The sequence below is a fragment of the Pelobates fuscus genome, chromosome 11, assembly GCF_036172605.1.
Source record: "Pelobates fuscus isolate aPelFus1 chromosome 11, aPelFus1.pri, whole genome shotgun sequence".
Taxonomy (NCBI): Eukaryota; Metazoa; Chordata; class Amphibia; order Anura; family Pelobatidae; genus Pelobates; species Pelobates fuscus.
In genome coordinates this window covers 9,331,589-9,359,065 of record NC_086327.1, presented here as the reverse complement: position 1 = coordinate 9,359,065, position 27,477 = coordinate 9,331,589, and the positions used below count along the sequence as shown (strand labels likewise).

General features: G+C 43.4%; 1 protein-coding gene across 1 annotated transcript in view; it reads right to left on the bottom strand.

The window, feature by feature from the left end:
• LOC134577820 (protein-arginine deiminase type-2-like) overlaps positions 1-27,477 on the bottom strand; it is a 73,191-nt gene continuing 45,714 nt past the window's right edge. The window contains exons 2-16 of the mRNA XM_063436718.1: positions 21,090-21,273; positions 20,742-20,814; positions 19,660-19,721; positions 18,685-18,802; positions 18,466-18,591; positions 13,290-13,453; positions 12,189-12,292; positions 10,144-10,255; positions 9,823-9,930; positions 7,187-7,338; positions 4,962-5,106; positions 4,168-4,261; positions 3,720-3,796; positions 2,139-2,267; positions 1-1,202 (exon numbers count right to left, since the gene is read on the bottom strand). Coding sequence (XP_063292788.1) covers positions 966-1,202; positions 2,139-2,267; positions 3,720-3,796; positions 4,168-4,261; positions 4,962-5,106; positions 7,187-7,338; positions 9,823-9,930; positions 10,144-10,255; positions 12,189-12,292; positions 13,290-13,453; positions 18,466-18,591; positions 18,685-18,802; positions 19,660-19,721; positions 20,742-20,814; positions 21,090-21,273 — 1,885 coding nt within the window. The 3' untranslated portion in view covers positions 1-965. The remainder of the gene's footprint in view (positions 1,203-2,138; positions 2,268-3,719; positions 3,797-4,167; positions 4,262-4,961; positions 5,107-7,186; positions 7,339-9,822; positions 9,931-10,143; positions 10,256-12,188; positions 12,293-13,289; positions 13,454-18,465; positions 18,592-18,684; positions 18,803-19,659; positions 19,722-20,741; positions 20,815-21,089; positions 21,274-27,477) is intronic.

The window sequence follows — 27,477 nt, the reverse complement described above, 5'->3', positions numbered from 1 at the left end:
GCAAGGATACATTCATTTTATTTTATCGATTTGAAGAACTGAAATAGCGAGAGAGGGACCGAAAAGTCCAAAACACAAACGTGAAACTAGCTAAAATGACGTTTCTAGAAAAATAGAGTTAGAAAACAGTGGAGTAACAGGTTAGTAGTGTAAAAAACACAAGATAAATTGCATCCTTTTACAGGCAGACACAAAAAGTCCCAGAATAAATAACCAGTGAGTTAATACCCAGCATGCTAGGGGATAGAGCGGAGGGGCTGAATACATAGCAATAAGGGAAGAGCAGCCTCTGACGGAAATAGGAACAAAATTATAATAATTAAAAAAACTAAAAATGATTTAACTGTAGAATAACATTTGTATATGTGGCATAACTGATTCAGGTCACGGAGGACGGAATTTAGTGACTAGAATGCCACATATCCATTATTTTTTCTGTACATTGGTGGTTTACTCTGCCCACTGCCGCACTTGGCACTGCCGCAGTTATGACCCATTTTCAGCCCAGTAACTAGGCGGAATAGTCCCGTTACCACTTGTATCCGATTATTTAATCGGGAGCCTAGATGACAGATGATCCAACGCTATCCTCAGTTAAAGCAACAATGAACTATGCAGCTAGAGACAGCGCAAAACTTCTATTATTAATGGCTTGGAATGGTGAATATTGTCATTTATTTACCTCCGTGTTGGGCTGAGAATTGAAACCGTTGCTTTTCATTCTGTGGTATGTTGGTAATATCACTGTTTAATGAAGTGATCTGGGAAATAATGCTGCATATAGGGCCTGTACAAAGCATACCCTTGCTATAATTAGTAATTAGCAAAGCCGGTCACCAGCACAGAGAATGCTTTGTATGGAAATATTGTAGATTATTCCCAATACAGTGGGTTGTTGCAGTTACGAAAAAAAAAAAAAGGCTAAAAGAACAGAAAAGTGGATCACAAGCAAAATAGTTAAAAAATTAAGGCTCTTCCATTTGCCACCACTTGAATGTGAAAGGCTTTCGACGTACGTTGGTGCCACAGTGCACCTCACCCAATTTTTTGTGGTATGATACGACATCATCAATAAATGTGCACTTCAATTCCAGGGGTTTGAACACAGAGATGACATAGTCCTCCAGACAGCAGGTCTCCTTAATGATGGGTCCGTAAGGTTTGGGGATTCCCAATTCTTTCCCCAAAACAATCATATTAACCTGAGGAAAGAAGACAAAACAGGGGTCAAAAGACCTTTAGTGGTCAGACAGTACTGCCCTCTAGTGGCGGTTTTTAGAATCTGAATAAAATCAAAAGCCCAGTGGGTTATCATCCAAAACATGTTAGGGGAAATTATGCAGAGTATCAGCAGCAGTATGGGAGTCAGGATAACATTTCCAAAAACCTTGAATGGCCGATTGCATTTAAATTAGATATAAAATCATAGAATAAAACAAAGGGCCATACATTATGTCTGAAAGTAGGGACCCCATCAGGGAGATGCCAGAGAACCTATTGTGTAACTAATACAAAGAGTAACCATGTGCCAGTTCCAGAAATGGAACACATGTAGGTTGAGCACATTTGGTCTCTCAGTGAAATATAGGGATATTATCTCCACACTAGAAACGGGGGATGAGGTGCTCCACCCCTCCCTAACGTAAGAGCCAAATAAGGTATTTACCAGCCCCAAATAGGGCATTTACCAGCCCCAAATAGGGCATTTATTAGCTATTGTGACAAGTCAAAGTGAATTTAAATACCTTAAGATCATTATAGACTAAATGGAAACATTCTGTAAGTCAGCTATACTTTTAGGTTGGTTACTCTGGCCTTAAATTTTGAAATTCACCTTGAATGTTTACTTTGGTGAATAATCGATAGTTGGTGAAAAGCTAGGATTAAAATAGTAGTCACAATCTAGTTGTTGAAGAGTTACAATATACTGTTTAGAATATCCCAGGAATATTCAAATATACAAATCTCTATTTTAGCAAATTTTGGTCTTGTCCAAATAGACAAGATGGCATTGACAGAGGATGTTTTGCTAATATTTGGATCAGACAGTCAGCCTTGTTAGCTACAGTAGGTGCCATGCAAGACTTAGAACTAGCATTACTTTCTCACGCACGGCCTGGCTCCATCGTGGTATTTACCATGTTTGGGAAGAATGCCAAGGCCTTGCCACCTTTATCGAGCCTAAAGAGAGCTGGAATATCAATAATGTCGTCTTCTGTGAGCCCCAACTCCTGCTTAAGGATATCCCGGTTCCAGTCAATGCAGTGCTATGGAGGAAGATATACAATCATTGAACATTTCATGAGCAATAACATTTTTCCTATAGTATACATACAGCTCTCCAGTGAAGCACAGCTTGCACTCACATTTAGCACTGATGGCTAAGCCAGTCTATGGTTCTGTATTCAGCTTACTCCCTGCTCAAACCCAGTTATATTTCTCTTCGCGTCAGAGTTGTTCTGCAATCAATGTAGAAACTAATCTCTCCCCTGGGACTGTTGGTCAGTTCCACAGAGCCTTTCTGCACAGAAAGGTATATGACAAAGTAGAAAGGATTCCCAACAGCCAGGTTAGGGGGAGAAAGTGCTCTCGACACACTGCAATAGCAGCTTGCAAAGCCCTACACCAGTGGTAGTCAACCTTTTTCTAACTACCGCCCACTAATGCATCTTTTTGGTTGAAAAAAAATTTCCTTACCGCCCACCAGTTTTCGCGCAAGTGCAGAATATTTTTTTCGAAAGGAGGGTGTTTTAAAAAAATAAATAAATGTACGTACATTTATCTTTTTATTTCAAATTAATGCATGTTTATAATGTTTTTAACTTTATAAAGTTTAATGAGAAAACAATAGAGTAAATTGAAATTACCTTTACTAGTGATTAATGAGATCCTTGAGGTTGATGCTGCAAGGCTAAATATCCCTTATGGTATTATGGGGCTCATATTGACCCCTATAGAGTGAGGGAGGACATGGGGGGGAGTTGGGAAGTGGCGCTTCTATTTTTACATTTTACAAGGAGGGAGCTGCGAGCCGGTAGCCCCCTCCTTGTAATAAACTAAACAAATGAAAGAAGAGATATTCGTTCATTCGTTTGAAGTGTCCATTCATTCATTTATATTTCTGAGTGAAGTGTTTAACTGGGCATGCGCGGGGATTTCATAGCGCTATCTAGTGTGGGCAGATTACATGTCCCACAGAGACTTCATCTGCCCACACAAATACGGCAGCGCCCAGGACCTAGGTCCGGGCATAAAATAAAGTTATTAAAAAAGGTAAATTGGGGGGCCTAGGAGCACTATAAAATGTATTTGAGTCAGAAGGGGGGGTTAAACCCCCCCCCAAAAAGCGGATGCGGCCATGACAGTGCTGCTTTAATGGATGATTTTTTGATGGTAGTTTTGTGAATCTGTGTTTCTGTATTTTCAAAAATGCCCGCAACTAGCCTTAACGTGAGAAACTGGACAATCCTTTATATTCACTATTCTAAACGATTAAACATTAAATTATGTAAATCTGAACACGTCATTTTTGTTGTTGCTATTTCTGGGAAAAAAAAACTATACATAGAATTGCGGGTTTTTTTTAACCTAAATTTCATTTGTTTTAAAAATGATTTTTAAAAAAATGTTAAAAGCCCAATGCCAACTGTTTGGAAACCTGAATCCATCTTTACAGTAACCATTCTAGCACTGGTTAGAATGTTGTCCAGATATCTCACCTGTGCATAATTGTTCTCTTGCACAATGCTGTCTGTGGAGAGAATTTTGGTAACGGTCCATCTTTTGGTTTCCAGTCCTGTAGTAAAAACGATTGTTACATAACTCAATGTTTAAATTTGGCTTTGTTAGAAAACAATTGTTCTGATTGAAATGAAAGGAAGAATGTATGTCGGAGGAATCCTGTAGCCCTTTGACACCAACTGTTCACACTTTTCCAGACAGTAATTAATGTGCTGGGGAAGGTCGTAATAGGAGGCATGCAGCGCAGTCAGATCATATAAACCACAATATGTTCTGTTGAGTAACTCAGCCTTTACTAGCGGACTCCCAGATGTACAATTTACCACACTGCCATCAGATTTCATATTATTTATAAAGTGCCAGCATATTGTGCAGCGCAGTACAATCTCAACACCTCGTTCACCATTTACTGAAAGTCACACTCACCCTGAAACATGGTGGCGTCACCTTGACCTTCCGCCTTCTTCTCTTGAAAAATTTGAAAGCATTTAGCAGGACTAGCCAGGAGCAGGCGGAATCCCTGAGAAAAACACACAAATGGAGAAAAGGGGCAGGTTCTCTAAATACTGAGAAATACAAACGGTCACTTGGAACCCTGTAACTAAGAACCCACTCCGAAAGCACATGCCCTGATCTTCCTATATTGCGATATTTAACCTCTTTCCGGTCGGTGTCAGTGCACAGTTTGCTCAGATCATAAGCCATGGATCTCTGTAAGAAGCCTCGTTGGAATACAGTCTCAATGCAACAGATATAGTATGGCAGTATATATATTTAAATATAAACAGAGATCTTAAAATTTTGAAGCCCTATGCATCTAAACATTCTTTAAAAAAGTTATTCACTGTTGCAAGCTATTGATCTTGGGTACATTTATGAGCCCTGCTTGCATCCCCCCCCCCCTTTATTTCCTATCCTCTGTGGATAGGTTGTGGGCCACCTGCTGTTAGCCATTTCCACCAGTAGGTGGAAACATTACTATACAACATGGAGCGTTTGCTTTGTGGCACAGTTTCATTATCGCTTGTGATAAGTTTTTGCGGTTAACGGCTCATGTATAACTTTTCTTTAGAAAGTTAGTTTTAATAACATGGGCAGCTACTACTAGAGCATTTTTATTGTAATGAGTCACATTATTCCTCAACTACACCTCCCCATATGAGATATAACCAAAGCCTTTCAATCACTAAATTGAAGAGAAGCAGCAGTTCTGAATGTACCTGTCGATCAGATGTCGGCACAAAGGACAAGAATTCATCTATGTGGCCTACGTACAGCCAATCAGAGAAAAGCTCGATGGGCGCCTGAACACGCTGAGCAAAGAGAAAGTCTCGAACCACTTTGGTCATCCTCCGTCCAGTAGTGCTGTGTAAAAGTAAAGAAAAGCATTCTGTTTAAATGCCTCCGACAGTCCCAGAGTAAATGAAAGCTCCTCTTGTACAATTCAATGGAATATGTTGTATAAATTATAAATAACAATATTTAGATCTATTCAAGACATTTTTAATATAGTTTTATCTATAGAAGTCATTTTTATTATACGGAAATTTGGTAACATTTTTTTACTTAAATGGAGAATTTATCCGAGAGCAATTGTGAAGATTCCATTGCATTAAGAGACTCCTAGAAGCAATTTGTGGAATCCAGCTCCTTGTGAGTTTCAGTCACTTTAATTTAGGACTGAAAATAGACCCTGTATGTGTACGGGGGACTCCAGTCGGATTTCGATTTCAGAGCTGAATACCGTCAAGGAACTCGAATATCCTTGCCAAGTCAGCAGAGATTCCGTCACGGCCAGAGGGTGTTTAATGCTGCACATGTGACAGCTGAGTGGATAAAATTACCCACCGGCCTTTTGCACAGGAGGTGGTTCAGAGACGGCACTAGTAATGCAGACATTGTTTGGCTGCATGAAAACATTGGGAGGCACCTGAGGTAGGGTCGTCATTTAAAAAACAAGCCTCAAGGAAAACCATGAAACATAAATATTCCCTTTTCACTTGCTTTATCTGCCTTAGAGGACACGTATTATTTTAAGACAAATTGCTATAGAAATATAGAATGTGACGGCAGATAAGAACCATTCAGCCCATCTAGTCTGCCCAATTTTCTAAATACTTTCATTAGTCCCTAGCCTTATATTATCTTATAGTTAGGATAGCCTTATGCCTATCCCCATGCATGTTTAAACTCCCTCACTGTGTTAACCTCTACCACTTCAGCTGGAAGGCTAATCCATGCATCCACTACCATCTCAGTAAAGTAATACTTCCTGATAACCTTTGCCCCTCTAATTTAAGACTGTCCTCTTGTTGTGGTAGTTTTTCTTCTTTTAAATATAGTCTCCTCCTTTACTGTGTTGATTCCCTTTATTTATTTAAATGTTTCTATCATATCCCCCCTGTCTCGTCTTTCCTCCAAGCTATACATGTTGAGATCCTTTAACCTTTCCTTGTAAGTTTCATCCTGCAATCCATGAACCAGTTTAGTAGCCCTTCTCTGAACTCTCTCTAAGGTATCAATATCCTTCTGAAGATAGGGTCTCCAGTACTGCGTACAATACTCCAAGTGAGGTCTCACCAGTGTTCTGTACAATGGCATGAGCACTTCCCTCTTTCTACTGCTAATACCTCTCCCTATACAACCAAGCATTCTAGTATGATCATTACATGATTTATTCCCGGGAAAATAAATAAATAAATGAATACAAAAAACAAACATAACTCTAGAAATATTCAGACTGTGTAAAAGCTTGAATGACAACAATATACAGTTGAACGAGGCTCGAGGTGCAACGCACGCCACCTCCATCGGTACCCGAGGCAGGAGACCACCCACACTCCTATTCATCTCCAGGATCAACACAGCAAGTCATTTCTTAGGCTGCTTAGCCGATTTTGCTTTTTTCCTTATTTACATTGTGAGTGTTTTTAATCTCTTATTAGATTTGCTTGTGTTTTATACAGTGAGCACGAAGTTATTTTATTTTTATCTCTAGGCATTGGGAATATCTGCTGCTGTACAGCCACCAGTTATAGTCTGTGCTGGTTGGCTGATACATTTTCTAGATCTTAATATCTTTTATTATTAAGTAGAATATTGTGGGCATCTGTGACATTAACCTGTGTCAGTTTGCTATATATCTATTGGAGACCTTCTTTTGAATCGATTTGGATTTATTTAGACGCCAATGTAATCTATGTATAATCTATTTATTTTGGATTTTTAGAATATCCAATTCTTTTCAGCTTCTTTATAACATATTGATTCTTATTAAGAGGTTTTAGCTCCTGGACTTTGCATTATAGTATTATTGCATTTATTTACTATACATTTTGGAACGCATTCATTTGTGACCCTTCGTTATTTCTGTGCTATACAGTCGATTTCATTCGTGCTGCTCAGCTCCTGCAATCTGTGATCTCAGTTCAACCTTTATTCTTACGTGGGGAAACTGCTTCCGATCAGCATCCGCCCCAGAGGATATTTCTTCCCTTGTACGGTCACAGGAGGGCTGACTTCTAAATTCCCAAAGGAGTCCAGGCTAGTGACTTCTGAAGAAGCTGCAATTTTGGTCACATAACCAAAGTCTGGGCCCTATTACATGATAAATACATTTAAAAAAAAAAATCAAATAAAAAATCTTGTAGCCGATTGACTTAAGCGGAATGCATTGCTTTGCAATTTACTGGGCACATCTATTACAGGATACACACGTAAATACCAACTATTAGAAAACATGAATAAGAGGAAGAAAGACCCTTGCCCTTTCTTAGCATTTAGTTGTAATAATGTAATATTGTGAACTAACAAGCCACCTACTGATTCTCAGGGTTACACAGACCTGGTTTACTTATCTAGAGAAAGAATACTTTGAGACCAAGCCCAAGAAATTGTTACAGTTATGCTGGACCTTTACACATTTAATGTGAGACATGTTACACTCTGTCACGGCAATTTAAGAGGACAGCAATCCTGGGAACAACTTAAATAATGATCCATCATAGTCATACCCAGCTTAGTCTGGCAGCTGCTATGTCAATGTAGAACCCAGGCTGGAGGGTGGGGGCTGATCCAACTAAACAGAGAGCTCGATCAGTTCACAATGAGACCAATCAATGGCTTGTTATATGCACCTTGCAATTCTCACACCTAGCATGAACAGCTGTGATGTGAAGTTCAAAATTCTGAACTGCAGTCAGAGGGAATTGAACCAGAGAAAAAAAATCTGCCTTGAATCTAAAAGTAGATTAGAATACTGAATTATTTTTAATATTTGGTCCCATAAACACTACTAAAGAAGCTTGAAAATCATAATGAAAATCCTTGATCCTCTTTATTACGGGTTGCCTGGTCATTTACAACTGGCACCGGACTCTAGTCACCTTCTACAAAAGAGCAATTTTTCACAGTACCAGCCCCTTCCAGCTTGAGAGCCAGAACAATGATCCCAAGACTCTTAGGGACTCACAAAAGGCCCTCAGGCACAGTGCACCTAACCGCGAGCTACCCAGGAACTTCATGGAACGGTGACTCGGATCGTGGAAGTGCCGCAGTCCACTCAAACTTTGCCAAGGTGGCTCTCAGACCCAGGACCCAGGACCCAAACCGGGTGTCATTTGGAAGGGAGATCAAGGACATGAGGAGGCATTCAGCAACATCAAGGACTTGAAAGCGCTCCCTTTCCCAAGACTTGGAGAAAAGGTTAAAAGAAACCAGGACTTAAACGAAAATGATCTGTAACTCTGAATCGGATTGGAGGATGTCCCGGTTAAACTTTAGCCTATGATTACTCGGGCTAGACATTTCTGATCCTGAGGGGTAACTGTAGGGGGGACTGGGGACCCTGTTTTTGGCGGTTATTATCCCAGACACCAAGGTACCCAGGTTGTGATAGGTATTATTTTCATAAGACCCCGGGGGACTGTACAACATAAAGATGGTTGTCACTTAAGGATACACCGGTTTTACCCTTCACCAAGCCTCGGCTGATATTTGGGACAAGCGATAATCACTCTACCCGCTTTATCCTAGGGGAAGGTGAGAAGCTATTATCACTTTGGCTCCTCTGTCCCAGGAGAGAAGGGATACTTGGCGGAGATACTCAGCCTGAGTATAGGAACTCTGTCACACTCTTCCAACCAATGGGGGGTTTCCGCTAACCACAGCTAGTTTTAATTTCCATTTTTTTCCTATAAATTAACTAGCCATCTGAAGCAAGTTTTTGAAGCAAGTCACCATAATTACAGAGCAATCTCTAAATTAGAAACCATTTTAATGCAGCTTGTATTCAGCCATCCGATTCATAACATGTTCCCACCCTTTAATTATAAACATTTTAAAGCCAAGACACATTGTGTGAAGATTAGAAAGCCATTTTTGTACATGACTGCAGCACATTTATCTAGCCAAGTCTACAGTATATATTGCTTCACATGTTTTCATTCTGCCCTATATATGCCAAAATATCATTTTGGAAATCTGTTGAACCAAAATAACTGAACAAGGCAATTGGCAAACTGCAACAGCCTTGTGTGAATAAACCCCCAAAACCAACTGTACAGCCAAAAACCCACAGCCGTTCACCTCAGAGTTATGTCAAAAGAGGCTTTGTGCCCAAAGGGTTGTTTGTGTTTTTATCTTATCATTTGTCTCTGAGGAAGTCCACACGAGTGGAGGAAATGCGTGGACCATTTTAAATCTTGATATATGTAAAGCAATTTTTGGATCATTAAGCAATATTTTGGAATCAAGTGAATATTGTTCCAATGATTTAACATCTGAGGACCTTGATCGTGATGTAAGCCCCCCTGGGTACCAAACTTTGCTACATCCTGTGAGTATAATTATAGCGCACATTACTCTGTATAAAACGGTGCTTCGCTATATGGCTTATTTTTATCCTTTTATAGATGTTTAGCTGAATCCCAAATATTTTGACTATTTTGCTGTTTAAGAGGGGAAGCTACATCTTTCAAAGTTAAGTTCCACTTCATGTGGGAATATGAATACATTGTGGAAGTTACATTTTTTATTCAATTTTTATGTCAAATCCTCATGCAGATAATGAGTTTATCCTACCAGAATATCTCGGACTGGGAAGTCCTTTAGGTTTCCATCTCTCGGGGAATCCAGGACCACAGGGAAGCTTTTGTGCGGAGCGTCGATATATCCGAATTCCATTTCATCCTGCAGTTAACAGCATATTGACCAAGTAATTGAAACCAAGTATAATGTATACAATACTGTATGTATTATTGCTGTGACGTGCTGGGCATATTCTGTGTTATTAGGCAGAGACCCCAGGTTAGTAAAGAGGAACAGAAAGCTTTGGGTCTTAGAGAGAAATACACAGGAGTTACCGAAGCCCAGTTATTGGAAGTCGCTTGTGAACACACAAACCTGCATCCAACGATCACCACGGTTGACATATTCAAAGCAGATCTGAATCTTGTAATTCGCCTCGCTCACTAAAGCCTTGATATGCTTTAGGAAAAGGTAATTATCTTTCACACTAAGGACAGAAGACGGGTAAATAGGTTAGCAGCTGACCAACTCTTTACCTGCAGCATCGCCACACATCCACGCATTGCCTGCAGCATCGCCACACAGCCACACATCGCCTGCAGTACATCCATGCATTGCCTGCAGCACGCCGCCACCCATCCATGCAGCGCCTGCATCACCGCCGCACATTCCTGCAGCAAAGCACACGTACATGCATTTCCCGCAGCACAGGCACGCAGCCATGCACTGCCTGCAGCATAGGCGCACACCCATGCATTACCCGCAGCACATCCATGCATTGCCTGCAGCACAGCTGCACTTCCATGCATTGCCTGCAGCATCGCCGCGCATCCATACATTGCCTGCTACACCGGTGCGCAGCCATGCATTGCGCGCGACACCGGTGCGCAGCCATGCATGGCTGCACATCCACGCATTGCCCGCAGCACGGCTGCACATCCACGCATTGCCCGCAGCACGGCTGCACATCCACGCATTGCCCGCAGCACGGCTGCACATCCACGCATTGCCCGCAGCATGGCTGCACATCCACGCATTGCCCGCAGCATGGCTGCACATCCACGCATTGCCCGCAGCATGGCTGCACATCCACGCATTGCCCGCAGCATGGCTGCACATCCACGCATTGCCCGCAGCATGGCTGCACATCCACGCATTGCCCGCAGCATGGCTGCACATTCATGCATTACCTGGAGCATTGTCGCACATTCATGCCTAACCTGCAGCATTGTCGCACATTCATGCATTACCTGCAGCATTGTCGCACATTCATGCATTACCTGCAGCATTGTCACACCTTCATGCATTACCTGCAGCATTGTCACACCTTCATGCATTACCTGCAGCATTGTCGCACGTCCATGCATTACCTGCAGCATTGTCACACCTTCATGCATTACCTGCAGCATTGTCACACCTTCATGCATTACCTGCAGCATTGTCGCACATTCATGCATTACCTGCAGCATTGTCACACCTTCATGCATTACCTGCAGCATTGTCACACCTTCATGCATTACCTGCAGCATTGTCGCACATTCATGCATTACCTGCAGCATTGTCACACCTTCATGCATTACCTGCAGCATTGTCACACCTTCATGCATTACCTGCAGCATTGTCACACCGTCATGCATTACCTGCAGCATTGTCGCACATTCATGCATTACCTGCAGCATTGTCACACCTTCATGCATTACCTGCAGCATTGTCGCACGTCCATGCATTACCTGCAGCATTGTCGCACGTCCATGCATTACCTGCCGCATTGTCACACCTTCATGCATTACCTGCAGCATTGTCACACCTTCATGCATTACCTGCAGCATTGTCACACCTTCATGCATTACCTGCAGCATTGTCGCACGTCCATGCATTACCTGCAGCATTGTCACACCTTCATGCATTACCTGCAGCATTGTCACACCTTCATGCATTACCTGCAGCATTGTCGCACCTTCATGCATTACCTGCAGCATTGTCGCACGTCCATGCATTACCTGCAGCATTGTCGCACGTCCATGCATTACCTGCAGCATTGTCGCACGTCCATGCATTACCTGCAGCATTGTCGCACCTTCATGCATTACCTGCAGCATTGTCGCACGTCCATGCATTACCTGCAGCATTGTCGCACGTCCATGCATTACCTGCAGCATTGTCGCACGTCCATGCATTACCTGCAGCATTGTCGCACCTTCATGCATTACCTGCAGCATTGTCGCACGTCCATGCATTACCTGCAGCATTGTCACACGTCCATGCATTACCTGCAGCATTGTCGCACGTCCATGCATTACCTGGAGCATGGCTGCATTATAATGGATCATGTAATAGCACCCTGTGTCATTAACCCCCTACCTACAGTACTGGGAGTAATTAACCTATACTTGTCTCATCGTGTGTCACTAACCCATTACCTGCAGACATAAACCTCCACTGGTTCAAGAGTATTTGGAGTAATGATCAGAGGAGCCACGCGGAATGTCACCACATCTGTGAAAATAGGGGTCTCTGGGATGCCCTGTAAATAATTTAAAAAGGACAAAAATCACCTGGGCACTATACATAAAATGTGCTTGATTTAGCAGAGAGGATACCTTTAAAAAGCCATTAAATGTCAAAAACACCTTTTTATAGATGGGAAAAGATTTTTTAAAAGACCTTGTAATTTTATATTCCTACAGACAATTTGCTCTTCCTCCACATCTCTGTTAGATGAAAGATCTTATCGGGAGAACGGTCTTTGTGTGCACTCCGCTACATTGGTCTAAATTAAGTATATAAACATATATTCCTTAAAGGTTCTCCCCAATTTCCAGTTTTATCAAGTAAAGCCTCAGTAAACTATCCCCTTTGTACAACTGGAATTCTCCATCTACACCAGTAATGTATAAGGAGAACAGAACAACCCGTTGAGTGCTGCACTTGATGTGATTGTAGCGACTGCAGGGTGATAAATGTACTGTATTACAATCCGGCTTTATTATCCTCCAGCTATGCAGTAAGACAGCCCAGATCTACACACGAAATGGAGATCATCTTTCTGAATCAAGTGGTCATAATTTAATAGAACCGGTAACCTCTCTGGTGTCAGTCTGATACATTTCTTGACACATCAATTTTCTAAAGAGCAAGATACTTGAATGGTTGGCAACGGAGCACCCCAGCTGGCAGGTGTCCCACACAGACAGATGATGATGTTCGCACTAGGAGACAGCTATAAACAGGAATGAAATCAAACCCATGGATAACCTAGCAATCAATAAGAGCTCTGAAATCTCTACATTTGGAATGAAGACTGGAAAATGTGTTGGGTAAGGAGGTGAGTGGAAAGCAGTTATACACGAGACCGTGCTATACAAGATAATGACTTTTAAATTTGCTTAAAAACGATCCCACGTGTGCTTTCTGAAAGGTTGTACAATGAGTAACATTACAGATCAATTTAAATGCTCAAAATATGAAATTTGGAGCAGGTTTTACAAATCCCCACTGTTCCTCCCCTGTCCAGATCTTACCTCCACCTGGGATTCTAGCAAGCTGGCTTTGATTGACACCAGGCCATTGAACCCCTCATCTGGGAAACGAATGCCTTCCACAAAGAACTCCAATTCATTCAACCCAGTGTACCGGGCCTTGTAGAACAGCTTTTCCTTTCCAAGAACATGTGTATAGACCTTACCTGCAGCAAAAATAAGGCAATGTGAAGTGACAATCATTTAACCCCAGACTGCCAGCACTTCTTCTACTTTATCCAGAATATGGAGAGATTAAAAGACCTAGAGAGATCTTTATGGTAGGACTATGCAATCTAACTGCAAGGATCTGTAAAGGTGCCAATAACACCTTAATGCAGGCTTTGAAAGAAATCGAACCCCTGGAGCGTGCATTCTTTGCAGAGAATCCAGCGTCTGTCACAGATGCGAGGCTTGCACATTGCTCTATGGAGCTGGAAGATTTGCCAGATTAGCTTTCTGGAAACAAAATGGATTTTATTCTGTCTTGTATACGTCATGCTACTTCGCTTTATATTTAATAGATACAAGGTATCTTAATATCAGCAAACATTAACAATCCACACTAATAAATAACCCTGAGAGCCCAGCAATGTCATTAGTAATACTTATCTAATTACACATTTGTTTGTCTTTGGAATAAATTTACACATGTGTTCTGAATCCATAGAAATAATATGAATTACAGAAGTACAAATGATCCAAGACAGGAAAATTAAGGCTCTTCTGCTGAATGTTAGAGCTCTATGAATTAAGTTCAACTTGTGCAAAAATATAGTATGAGAGATTTCACCCAAATTCCTTTTTCTCCACACCGGATCAAATTGATTTATCGGTCAAGTTGACTGAGGTTACTGAAGTATGAATGCCCGATGGGAGACACGGGCAAGGAAGAGGTGACAATTATGGGGCTGGGCTCCCATAGGAGGGGTTACCAATGTTCCGGGCACAGCTCTGGTCTTTTAAATGTGTTCTTACATTGCATCATATTGGCTCCCTGGGATGGGGTTCATTTTAACCCCTAAACTTTTTGCTTTTTACTTATTGCACCTATGTAAGAGGGAGTTAAGAATGTCCCCTGTCCCTCGGCTTTGTACCGTATGATGATTTTTGGTCGAGTAATGTAGATCCATTTAGGTTTTATTTCTGCCCCCTTATGACCCCAGGATGCCCAGCATTCACATACAATTTACCTGATTTAACAGATATAGAAACATAGAATGTGACGGCATGTTTACAGGGCTTTGATATATCGTATAGGACCGGTGTCCGCATTCCTGTCTATACACCTTATTTTTGCCCTGCGTGGCTAAGAAAAAAAAAATCCCCTTTCTTTTGTTTTAACTTTTTTTAAAAAAAAATTATTTCTCACAACCATAGCGGAGGACCTGCGTGTCCCTTTCTCATACCTACTACTTTCTTGCAAAATAAAAATCGAATTCACAAAAATAAAATTAAAATATTGATCCATCTGGGGGGGATTTACCTGTGAAGTCTTTTTCAGTGACAAATTGATTTGTGCGGTTTGATGGATTACGGTAAATGGATTTTTATTCAGATGAAAATGGCTCAAACTAATTTTTCCAGGAGTCTGAATAAAATACTCCCTCTAGTGGCTAAGTAGGACATGGATGCTGAATTGCCTATATACTGCCATCCTACTCTGCCCTGGGCCCAGAACACCTGCAAGATAGATCAAGCTACCAGGGAGGTCCTGAGCTCAACCCGACTCCCTGGTATTGGGATTATCCCCAGTGACATCACTACAGGGAGCACAAATCTGCTAAACAGCAAAAATAGCTCAACACTACACTCTGCGACTGGATCATAGGATGACAGCTGGAGATTTGAGATAGCTGAACGTTTAAAGAGGGGGTAAAATGAGGGGCGTCTAGGTGTATCTCAAAGACACGTTTTTTTTTCCTGGCTTGCAGGGAGAGTTAGAATAAGCAGCAGAGGCAGACCTGAGGTTTGTATTTTTCTATCTTTAGGTCCTAAATGAAGAATGTAGAAGTCTGCAAAAATAAGTATTTTCTTCCAAGGAATGCATGGTTTACCTGCCCAAGTGTGAGATGGGGTAAATTAATGGAAGGAAAGTAACCATTCAAAATATTGTTAAAGCGGAAATCTTGAAACGGTACCAGACCAGCCCATAAAACGTAAGGCTTTAATTAAGTGGGAAAGAGAGACTGGACATGAAATGGTCCCAGAAGTTTGGTTTAAAACTTTGTTGTATCTTAGAAATTGATTCACTGCTTAAATATTATGGAACAACATTACAAAATAATGTACAGATAGTACTTGGTGCCAGAGAAATTTGATGTTATGTTCTGTATTGTTGGGGTTGCGACAAGGGTTCCTTTTCCCATATTTGGTGGAGCCGCCCATTATTAGATAAATATTGGGACTTATTTTTGGAGAATTCTGAAATTGGGAAGGAACAAGAGCCGAAGCGTCTACTTCAGTAAGATGCAAAAATATTTATCTCTACACTTCTTAATACACTTAGCACACAATAGCGGCAAAGATGCTAATCGCTCGGAAATGGAAAACTCATGGCAATCTCTTAAAGAACAAATACATTAGCCATTTACAAATTGTTGATGTAAATTCAGGGGGATGGGGGTATCTACAACATCAACAGACTTTTATGTCTTGAGTAGTGCGCCCTAAAGAAAAAAATATAAGAAAGAAGAGAACCCAGCATAGTTCCAACCACATTTTGTTTTCCAAGTTTGTAACTTTGTGAAAGGTTTGTTTTCATCATTTGTATTTATTAATAAAATTTAACTAATAAAACAAAACCGTAACTTCCCATTGGAGGGCAACCATGTTTCATGTTGGCATTAATATATATTAGAATTTTCTGTCTAAATGAATTCTAGTTAATCTGAAAATCTCTAAATATAAAAGTTTAATAACTGAAATAAATAACGATAAGAAAAAAATAAAAATTAGAAAAATGAATATGAAGCAAAGTCAAAATGATAATATAACCAGCCCTGAATAGGAAAAGGGTACATAGAGCTAGATGGGGATACCGGGTCACTGGGCTTACAGCTAGATGGGGATACCGGGTCACAGAGCTTACAGCTAGATGGGGATACCGGGTCACAGAGCTTACAGCTAGATGGGTATACCGGGTCACTGGGCTTACAGCTAGATGGGTATACCGGGTCACTGGGCTTACAGCTAGATGGGGATACCGGGTCACTGGGCTTACAGCTAGATGGGGATACCGGGTCACAGAGCTTACAGCTAGATGGGGATACCGGGTCACTGGGCTTACAGCTGGATGGGGATACCGGGTCACTGGGCTTACAGCTGGATGGGGATACCGGGTCACTGGGCTTACAGCTGGATGGGGATACCGGGTTACTGGGCTTACAGCTAGATGGGGATACCGGGTCACTGGGCTTACAGCTAGATGGGGATACCGGGTCACTGGGCTTACAGCTAGATGGGGATACCGGGTCACTGGGCTTACAGCTAGATGGGGATACCGGGTCACTGGGCTTACAGCTGGATGGGGATACCGGGTCACTGGGCTTACAGCTAGATGGGGATACCGGGTCACTGGGCTTACAGCTGGATGGGGATACCGGGTCACTGGGCTTACAGCTGGATGGGGATACCGGGTCACTGGGCTTACAGCTGGATGGGGATACCGGGTTACTGGGCTTACAGCTAGATGGGGATACCGGGTCACTGGGCTTAGAGCTAGATGGGGATACCGGGTCACTGGGCTTAGAGCTAGATGGGGATACCGGGTCACTGGGCTTAGAGCTAGATGGGGATACCGGGTCACTGGGCTTACAGCTGGATGGGGATACCGGGTCACTGGGCTTACAGCTGGATGGGGATACCGGGTTACTGGGCTTACAGCTAGATGGGGATACCGGGTCACTGGGCTTACAGCTAGATGGGGATACCGGGTCACTGGGCTTACAGCTAGATGGGGATACCGGGTCACTGGGCTTACAGCTAGATGGGGATACCGGGTCACTGGGCTTACAGCTGGATGGGGATACCGGGTCACTGGGCTTACAGCTAGATGGGGATACCGGGTCACTGGGCTTACAGCTGGATGGGGATACCGGGTCACTGGGCTTACAGCTGGATGGGGATACCGGGTCACTGGGCTTACAGCTGGATGGGGATACCGGGTTACTGGGCTTACAGCTAGATGGGGATACCGGGTCACTGGGCTTAGAGCTAGATGGGGATACCGGGTCACTGGGCTTAGAGCTAGATGGGGATACCGGGTCACTGGGCTTAGAGCTAGATGGGGATACCGGGTCACTGGGCTTACAGCTAGATGGGGATACCGGGTCACAGAGCTTACAGCTAGATGGGGATACCGGGTCACTGGGCTTACAGCTAGATGGGGATACCGGGTCACTGGGCTTACAGCTAGATGGGGATACCGGGTCACTGGGCTTACAGCTAGATGGGGATACCGGGTCACTGGGCTTACAGCTAGATGGGGATACTGGGTCACTGGGCTTACAGCTAGATGGGGATACCGGGTCACTGGGCTTACAGCTAGATGGGGATACCGGGTCACTGGGCTTACAGCTAGATGGGGATACCGGGTCACTGGGCTTACAGCTAGATGGGGATACTGGGTCACTGGGCTTACAGCTAGATGGGGATACCGGGTCACCGAGCTTACAGCTGGATGGGGATACCGGGTCACTGGGCTTACAGCTGGATGGGGATACCGGGTCACAGAGCTTACAGCTAGATGGGGATACCGGGTCACAGAGCTTACAGCTAGATGGGGATACCGGGTCACAGAGCTTACAGCTAGATGGGGATACCGGGTCACAGAGCTTACAGCTAGATGGGGATACCGGGTCACTGGGCTTACAGCTAGATGGGGATACCGGGTCACTGGGCTTACAGCTGGATGGGGATACCGGGTCACTGGGCTTACAGCTAGATGGGGATACCGGGTCACTGGGCTTACAGCTAGATGGGGATACCGGGTCACTGGGCTTACAGCTGGATGGGGATACCGGGTCACTGGGCTTACAGCTGGATGGGGATACCGGGTCACAGTTAAGGAGACCCATTTTTGTGAGTCTGTAGATCAGAAACACGGGAATCTTGGAAATATAAATTTGCCTCTATCAGCTATATAAATCTATAAAGCTAATCAGACTGCAGTACTCACTGTGACAGTGAAACACTCCCAGATTCTCAGAGTCCGATGCAGAGATGTAAAGCAGGAGATGATAACCGGCAGGGAGCTTCTCTGGCCCACGGGTTCGGAGGACCATACGAGACATGTCCAGCAGATCTAAAAGACAAACACACATCCAGGAATCAGCAGTGGTAACAGACAACCAATGGAGAGAGGGGGGGAATCAACCTCATCCAGTAATGACTTTACCTGCTTTACTGAGCATAATGTCATCTCCTCCGTCAACTGTCCGAGACAGTAGACTGTCCTTGTCACAATTCACCAGCAGGATGGCTCCCTGACCATTAGGGCCCCACGTCCATGATGCCTAAAACAGAAGGGCAATGACAAACACTGTAATGAACTTATTTTCATCATACAGTTAATCACTTTACAAAGTAAAAAGAAAATCCTGCTTCCAACAATACCAGAGAACCATAGACAGACAATTTAATCTCAAGGAACTGCTCCAGATTTATTGACATTTATTCTGATTACCTACACATTGTAAAAGTGATTTGAATTGGTGCTTTCAGCTCATACCCTTGATTAATTATACAGATATATCAGGAATGGCCATTGGAATACGGGATTCAGTACCAGTTCTGTCTGCCATGGAGTATGTTCGTGTATGGGCCCTGCTGAAATGCTCCCTTGTTAATTCATCACTGGAGACAAGCTGAGCCTGGTTCAGAATAATGCTGGTTTCTCCCTCGTTTATATCCCTTGATACCAGTTACTCAGTCACCCAGTGTTAAAAACACATGATCTGACTGCACTGTGAAAACTATGAACAGCTTCCATCTAGTACAATAATACAATGACATGACAACATATAATCTCTGCTGTGCCAAAGCCTTTAGATTAACACAACCCACCCAAGTTATCTACAGATAACTGATCTATCTAAAACATCAGTCTGGTCTGGTGTATATGTCAAGGATGTTAAATACCTTCACTGTTTAAGTAATACACCTTTCCAGAGATCTCACTAGAGATGAGGAGACCTTTGGTTTGGACCAAAAAAAATAAATAATTAAAAACACTTCTTTCTCAAATGACAATTTGATTTCAAGCACTCCTGATAAAAGGCTGGTATCTTACAATCGATAACTCTTCTGTCTTACTCTTTACCTCCATCAGTCCCTTTATATATTCAAAGGTTAATAAAGAAGTTTAATTCACCTTCTGTGGATTATTCTTTTCCACAATTCCATCCCTGTCTGCATCCACATCCAGAGAGATTTCTAAAACAAAAAAGACGACATTTATTAAGCGATACTGTATCACATGAATAACAACCATCATACAGGACTTTGTGGGTGGCCCCACATTGAGCCACACTGTAATGAAGAGCAATGTGTTAAAAACTATTCCCTTTATTTCCATATACTTAAACATTCTTCAATAAAACGAGCAGACCATGGCTTAAAGACTCCCATAGGTTCCGTGAATTTTCCACCAAACACAAAAATCGGTGCGTTTTGTGCAAAAAAGCAACGCGTTTCGTACTCCCGTACTGTCTCCAAACCGGATAGACCTTCCTGAAACCGGATCTTATAGCTGTGATTTATTTATAACAGAACCAGTAGCTCTACTACAAACCAACCATACATATCTCAATACAGGCAAGAAATAGATAAAATGTTTGTTTACTTTTATGTACGCACTGGTTTTGTGTGCAGGCTCTATTTTCTGATGTATAAAAATGGATACTCCACACCTTATACATTTGGAGTTGTATTTTGGACTTTCACAGTTTCCACACTATGTTGTAAAGGGGACAACAATCCTTCCGAGACCAATACTTTGAGCGTTCGAGAAGAATTAAGGTATTTTATATGAAGGATAAATTCCACTCCACAAATTTGGATGTTCATTTTTTGTTCAGTGAAGTAGTTAATACCTCATTTCTCCTGTGCGTGTGTCACCAAACTAGGTGCTTACGGAATAAATGCCATGAGAATTCTTTCCTAGAAATGAAGTGCCTGAGAGAACATGTAGAGTTTCAGATTTCCAAGCCCCGAAAGATAGAGAATCCCATTCCAGTCTCCAAGAACAGCTGTGGGAAACGGTCTATTCCTGCCCTGCCCACGAGCAGTTACATCAGACAGCAGATATGGCTTGGCATTTTACGTTTGTTTAAACAGGATGGATTACCCATTGCTGTATACCTGGAGCCAACGATAGACTTGTATGGTATTTAAATCATGTTTGTTGTAAGCTAGAGGTGCACAAGTTCACAGGATGCTTGCGTTGCCACTTACCAACTCCAGTGAGATAGAGTCCAGCTTTGTCTATTGGCACATCTGATCCTTTCCCATAGTACCCAAACGTGACCTGTAAAATTGAATTAAATTCTTTTTTTTTTAAATAGATAAATAAAAGTCTCATGTTACGGCTCGTAAAATTCCAGTCTATACAATATAGCTAACGCCGAAAGAACACAATAAAAAAGACCACATAATGGCATATCCTATATCAAAGTATCCCAGCACTTTATCATAACACTCTGTGTAGAGTCTACTACCCACCATAACGCTTCACGTGGTACTTAATGATACAACACCTCTGGCCTATCTTTAGTGTTACAATATGGTAGACAGCCGGCTCACCTTGCCATCATTGGTCTCAGTGCTGGGTGTAGTCATCCGAAGCTCCACCATTGTTTTGCTGGACAAGTTCCACAGTTTCTCACCATTGATGACTTTCTGGTTGGATAGATCACTGCTTAGTACTTCAGCCTCAACGTTTGGCGAGTGGTGCATGCTGAACCACTTGCATTCTGTTGGTGCGCCCCTACACAGGAGAAAAGATTAAGGACGAACAACATAAATCAAACTGTTAAACCCATGCTTTATAAATAGTTCTCCATTGTGCCGGTCTGAATATGCAGCATCACAATGCTATGTTCCACCTGGACGCTAGTTTTACACTACCATAAAGAAAACTCTATATCCGTGACGGTAAACTTATGAAACTAGTGCTACTGGTGGCACTCAACATCTGCCTGCCGTCCAGCCATCACTTCTGAAAACGTTAGTAAATGTTCAGTTTTAATTTGCCATGAGTGCTCTAAGTAACCCTTTACAGCTGCGACCAATCACTTTAATAGCACACAAGCAGATAGAGTCCCACTTACAAAGTTGAAGTTGACACTTCTGCAGAAGTTATGGAAATGGTTTCAGAAGATTGCTCGCTCAAAACCAAAAACAAAAAAGAATTAAAAAAAGAATGAAATTAAAAAAAAAAATAGCACACAAAACTTACCATCCCTCACCTAGAGAAAAGGTCTAATTGTCCTTCACCTGACCGACCAGTCTGAGGACTCTGCAACATGCTTCTAACTCCCACAATGCCCTTCACCCGACCCTCCAGTCTACTGATTCTGCAGTCTGCCTCCAGATCCTGCACGATTTTTCAGCCAACGCTCCTGCCTGAGGACTCTGCAGCCTGCCTTCTACCATACAATTCACCAGAACCGCTCTTCAGAAGACTCTGCAACATGACTAGCTCCCACATTTCATCTCACCCGACATGCATGTCTAAGGACTCTGCTCCACGCATCCACACCATATACCTGAATGATTCCTCAGCAGCACGCCTCCATTTGAAAGGGACACTATAGTCACCTGAACAACTACAGCTTAATGTATTTGTTCAGGTGAGATCTATAGCTCCCTGCAGGCAATCTAATGTAGGCAATTTTCAGAGAAAATACAGTGTTTACATTGATTGATAGGAATACCTCCAGTGGCCGTCACTCAGACGGCCACCAGAGGGACTTCCTATCATGCAGGGCCCTAAAAAGGCCCTGTACACGTCAGACGTATTAAGATACGTCTGCCGTGTGCAGGAGAGAGAAGGCACTGTGTGCGCGCCTTCTCTCTCCAGCCTGTCAGAGAGGAGAGGGGGCGGGCAAAAAACGCGAGATGAATGCTGCCCTCTGAAGTCTGTGCGCATGTGTGGCGAAGTCGCGCATGCGCACAAGGGAGCAATGACGCTTCTCTCAGAGAAGCGTCCTATTGGGCCCTGCGATTTCGTCATTTTGACGAAAAAGGGGGCGCGGCATGGCTGGGAGCTCGGCGCTGGAACGGAGGTAAGTTTTTAATATAAAAAAGCATCGAAAATGATTTTTTATATTTGAAAGTACATATAAAAGCAAGAAGGAAGGCTGGGGGACCTGTCTTTCTTGCTTTTATATGTAGACTATAGAGTCCCTTGAAGACATAACTAACTACACACAACCATGCATTGTTATTTTCTAAGACCAGGTCTAAAACGGTCCCTGAGTGCTTTACAGAGATGCTAGTTACAATATGTGCCCTGGCTGCGCTTAGACAGAGCTGGGTAGTACCCTCCCCTCTCTCCCCCCCCCCCCCTTTCCATGTCAAGTTCTGTTTTAATTGGATATCAAATAATCCATGTCCATGTATTAAAATTAAAAGGGCCTTGGTGGACTGGCACGCCCTGGCACGCCCATCCCAGCCCCAAACGTTGGGTGCAGATGTAGACGAGGCAGTCCCCGGGCACCATCCCATCCAGACTATGGCTGGGACGGTTCACCTTCAAGGAACTGCAAACGGGCAACCCTATCATTGATGCCACGCTCAAGGTCTGGTGCAACCTACGATACGCCCGCCGATTGACAACCTCCCCAAACCCTCTTACCCCCAACACCTACAACCAGGACCTAGCGAGAGGCCTTCCCCCGGCGGCCCTCAACCGCTTCCAAAGGACGGACTGGATCTACTTACAACACTGGAGCACGGTGAGCGAGATCCGGCAGCTGACGGACCTATTGGAGGACCGGCCTCCCACACAATTGGACGCATTCCACTACCACCAGGTAAAGTCATACCACGCACAAATACCGGGTAGAGCCCACCTTCACAGGCAGCTCACAGACTTTGAACAACTGTGCACGAACAAGAGACACATAGACCATGGCATCTCCCGCATGTATGCTACCCTTCTGACGTCGATGGACGGTGGCCCGCTGGGCTTCACAAGTAAATGGGAAAGAGAGACTGGGACCCAATTGACAGACCAAGAATGGGGAAAAATCTTCCTCCTCACACACAAATGCTCTATAAGCTCAAAGTTCCAAGAAACTAGCTATAAACTCTTGACACAATGGTACCAGACACCGGAGGCCCTCAGACGTATGCAAGCCGCCAACACAGGCGATTGCTGGAGATGTGGATCCGGACCCGGCACGAACATACACATCTGGTGGACATGCCCATGCATCACGCCATAATGGCAGATGATCAACACAAAGATCAGGAAGGTCACAGGCTCGGACCTTCCCCTACAACCCCTGACGATGCTACTACACCACACGCCCACGCGTACATACAAAAACTCCCTCACTATACACTTGCTTACAGCAGCGAAAGCCCTTATACCACAACACTGGAAACGCACAACGGTGCCCACATTTAGGCAATGGGTGGATAAAGTAGAAAACATCTATGACATGGAAATCATGACCGCCTCCCTGCAGGAGCGCTCTGACAAATGTGCACTTAAATGGTACCCTTGGAAATCATATATCTCGAATGGGTCGGCATAGTACGCCCCCGAGGGCACGCTGCTTGGTGAGAGCCGAGCCGTAGCCACCGGTGGCACGATGGCTGACCGCACACGGGAAGTGCCGATGACATGGCGGCGGGGACCGAGGGGGTCCCGCCCGGGCCAACCACACCCACTCCTCCCCCTCCCCCCCCCCACCCATCCAACCCCAGCTGCATACCCCCTCTCCTAGGCCCGTCGGGGTCTCATGACGCTTGACTACTATAGACCTACTCTGCCCGTGTTACAGGCTGGCCCTACGAGGGCAATAATGATAAACACAGCACGTAACCCAATAGGACGGCCGCCCCAGATACTGACATAGAGGCGAGAACAACCAATGTAACCGCCTTCCACGACGCGCTACAGCTGTGTTAAACCCCAATACACAAGCCGCATACCACGACACCACGCCACAGGCCTGATACACGGACCCTAGTAGCTGACGCCTCTCGCGAATAGCCTAAAAAGCCAAGCTTTCAGACTGACTAGGGGGAGCTACGGACGATAAATCCTGCACTGAACAGATTGAGACCGACCCCCCCACCCGCTCCAGCGCTATGGGGGACGCAGATAGGTTACCCCTCCCCAGAGCGCCTTACAGCCGACCCAGGCCTGTATAATGATGACGATTGACCACTGCAACAAAGTGACAGCTTCTCGCTACCCAAACCTTGGGCAGTTGCCCCACTCTGTGCTGAGCAGACACACCCAGACGTTACAACGAGACAGACAGAGAAAATTAAGCGATAGCATGCCCAGGGGACTACGTGACATGAATGAGTAGTGTTGCACAAGGGTCTTATTTTCCAACATCTGATGCAATATGCTGTTTCACTTTACAAAACAAAAACGAGGCATGTTTAATCCCACAGTGACTGCGCACAATTGGTTGATGTACCTTTAAAGTCATATTGAGCTACAAATGCTTCCTGGTCAACAAATTATATTGCTCGTGTGATGCCACATTTACGCTCATATTGATAATGTCACAATTGTACTGTTGCAATACATGTTCCATTTATGCTTAAATAAAAAACAAAGATTGACAAAAAATAAATAAAAGGGCCTATTATGCAGATCATCTTAGTTTAAACAAAATAAATCAATAAAAAAAAAAGTGAATTTTCCTTTAATACTTTGTGTCTGACATTGAAGGAGTTAAGAGAGACTTCCTAGCATATGGCAGACAGCTTCTGTTCACACATGTCCATGGCCCAGGACATAACCTGCATGTTGAACTACAGCTAAATATGGCTAACCTCATAAATCAAAATGCTATAAAACTGTCAATCCCATTCCTTCACAGGTCAAGAACCAGAGTTAAATGTGTGCTCAGTACAACCCCACTAGGGAGGGGAAAGGTCTGTCAAGGCTCTCATTTAACCATTGTCAAGACCACACACAAAAATAATTAATAATAGGAATATTAAGTGCCTGGATAATTTCTTTCATAAGATACAAATGGAACACAATGTCTGGACACGAGAGGATGAGCAACGTGTTAGACTCATGTCTTTGTATGTGCCCAGCTATATACGGAGGTCCACAGAAGTAGTTTGTATCTGTAGAAAGTGGGATATTCTGTCAATAAACAGGCATTGCTACTCCCAATTGTAAGAAGGGTTGTTCACTAAAGTGAGAATTTAAAGCCAAAAGTATCTCATTGGCACAGTAACTGCCTTGGAGAATTTTGGCCTTAAATTCACTTTGTATTCCCGACAGTTCTCAATTTGGCAAATAATCCCGTTTGTGTGGGCACCCAGAGCTCTCACAAAATGAAGATATATCAACCTTTCAAGGAGTGAAGTGAGGAGGAGGATAGAATTGACAGAATATCACATTTTCTACAGATAATCATTTGCCACCATTAGAGATCACGTGGGACTATGGGGAAATATAATTCAAAGTCCGGGACCAGGACAAGCCACTTGGTATGAGGTTTATAGAAGTGTGGAGTCCGGTACCTATAGTCTTGTTAACCTGTTCTACCAATGTAATAGATCATTTATTCGATTATGTGTGGAGTATATTCACCAAGCCTTAAACGTTAAAATAACAGCATTATCTCATACGGGGAACCAACTCGACCGCAGAATGATGCAATACCCAGAGCTGCTTAGTTCAGTTTCTGTGTTTATACTGCAATAGGTCTTGAGCAACACAAACCGTTATTCCTCTCAATCTAAGGTTACATGTCATGTTAGCTCTATCCCATTCAATGTCAGACAGATGTGTGTTACTCTCCAATGGAAGGGGGTCTGCACGGTACAGACCTGCAGAGCACGTTCGTGCTTTGTAAATAGCATAAAGTTCCTGATGTACAAAGCAATTCAAGTGATGTGAACTAACAGTAAGCTCCTCCTAGGAAGGCTCCTCCTAAATGAAGCCATCATTAACCCCTTCAATGAGTAATTAGATAAATAATTTTATAAGATCACAGTCCCCACAGGTCGTTCAGGAGTGGGTTATACAGTCCATAAAGCTCAAAGTACATACTGAAAAAAAATCCACACACATAATATAAAGACAAAAGACATATCTTAATGAAGCCGTTTTAATGTATAGATCATGCCCCTGCAATCTCACAGCTCAATTCTCTGCAATTTAGGAGTTAAAGGGACACTGTAGGCACCCAGACCACTTCAGCCCATTGGAGTGTTCTGGGTGCCAACTCCCATCACCCTTAACTCTGCAAGTGTAATTATTGCAGTTTTTATAAACTGCAATAATTACCTTGCTGGGTTAAGTCCTCCTCTAGTGGCCGTCTACCAGACAGCCACTATAGGGACTACCGGGTTCTTAGACGACTTTTGGTTGTCTAAACAACACTGGAAGTCCTCACCCTATGCATCAGGACCTCCAGCGTCTCCGGAATCCCCATAGGAAAGCACTGAATAATGCTTTCCTATGGGGAGGTCTAATGCGCGCGGGCGGGGGAGGAGCGTGGGCGGAGCTTGACCTAGCGCCGATGCAGGTAAGTGACTGAAGGGGTTTTAACACTGTGCAGCACTGACCCAGGAACCATCTCTAGTGGCCGTTTCAGTGACAGGAATCTTACCTGAGGTTGAAGTCTGTAGTGCAGATATGTTTGCTCACCCTTGCAGATACACAGTCCAAGGTGACCAGGTAAGAAGCCACCTGGACTGTGAATCTGTGCACGGGGGCTGTGCAGGAAAGGCGATTCCAAAGCAGTACCGATAAGGTTAGCTGAAAGTCAAAGGGTACCAGAGGTCAGGATAAACTAAGTCAAAAGCCGGGGCCAAGAATGGAGCAGTTAGACTGCAGGGACATGATCTACACACCAAAACTGTGTAATTAAGCTAAAGTTTTTTTGGTGCCTATAATATCCCTTTAACTTATAGATGCATTCCACTAAATGAAAAATACATTTATAATCAGAATTATTCAACCCCATAAAAAAAA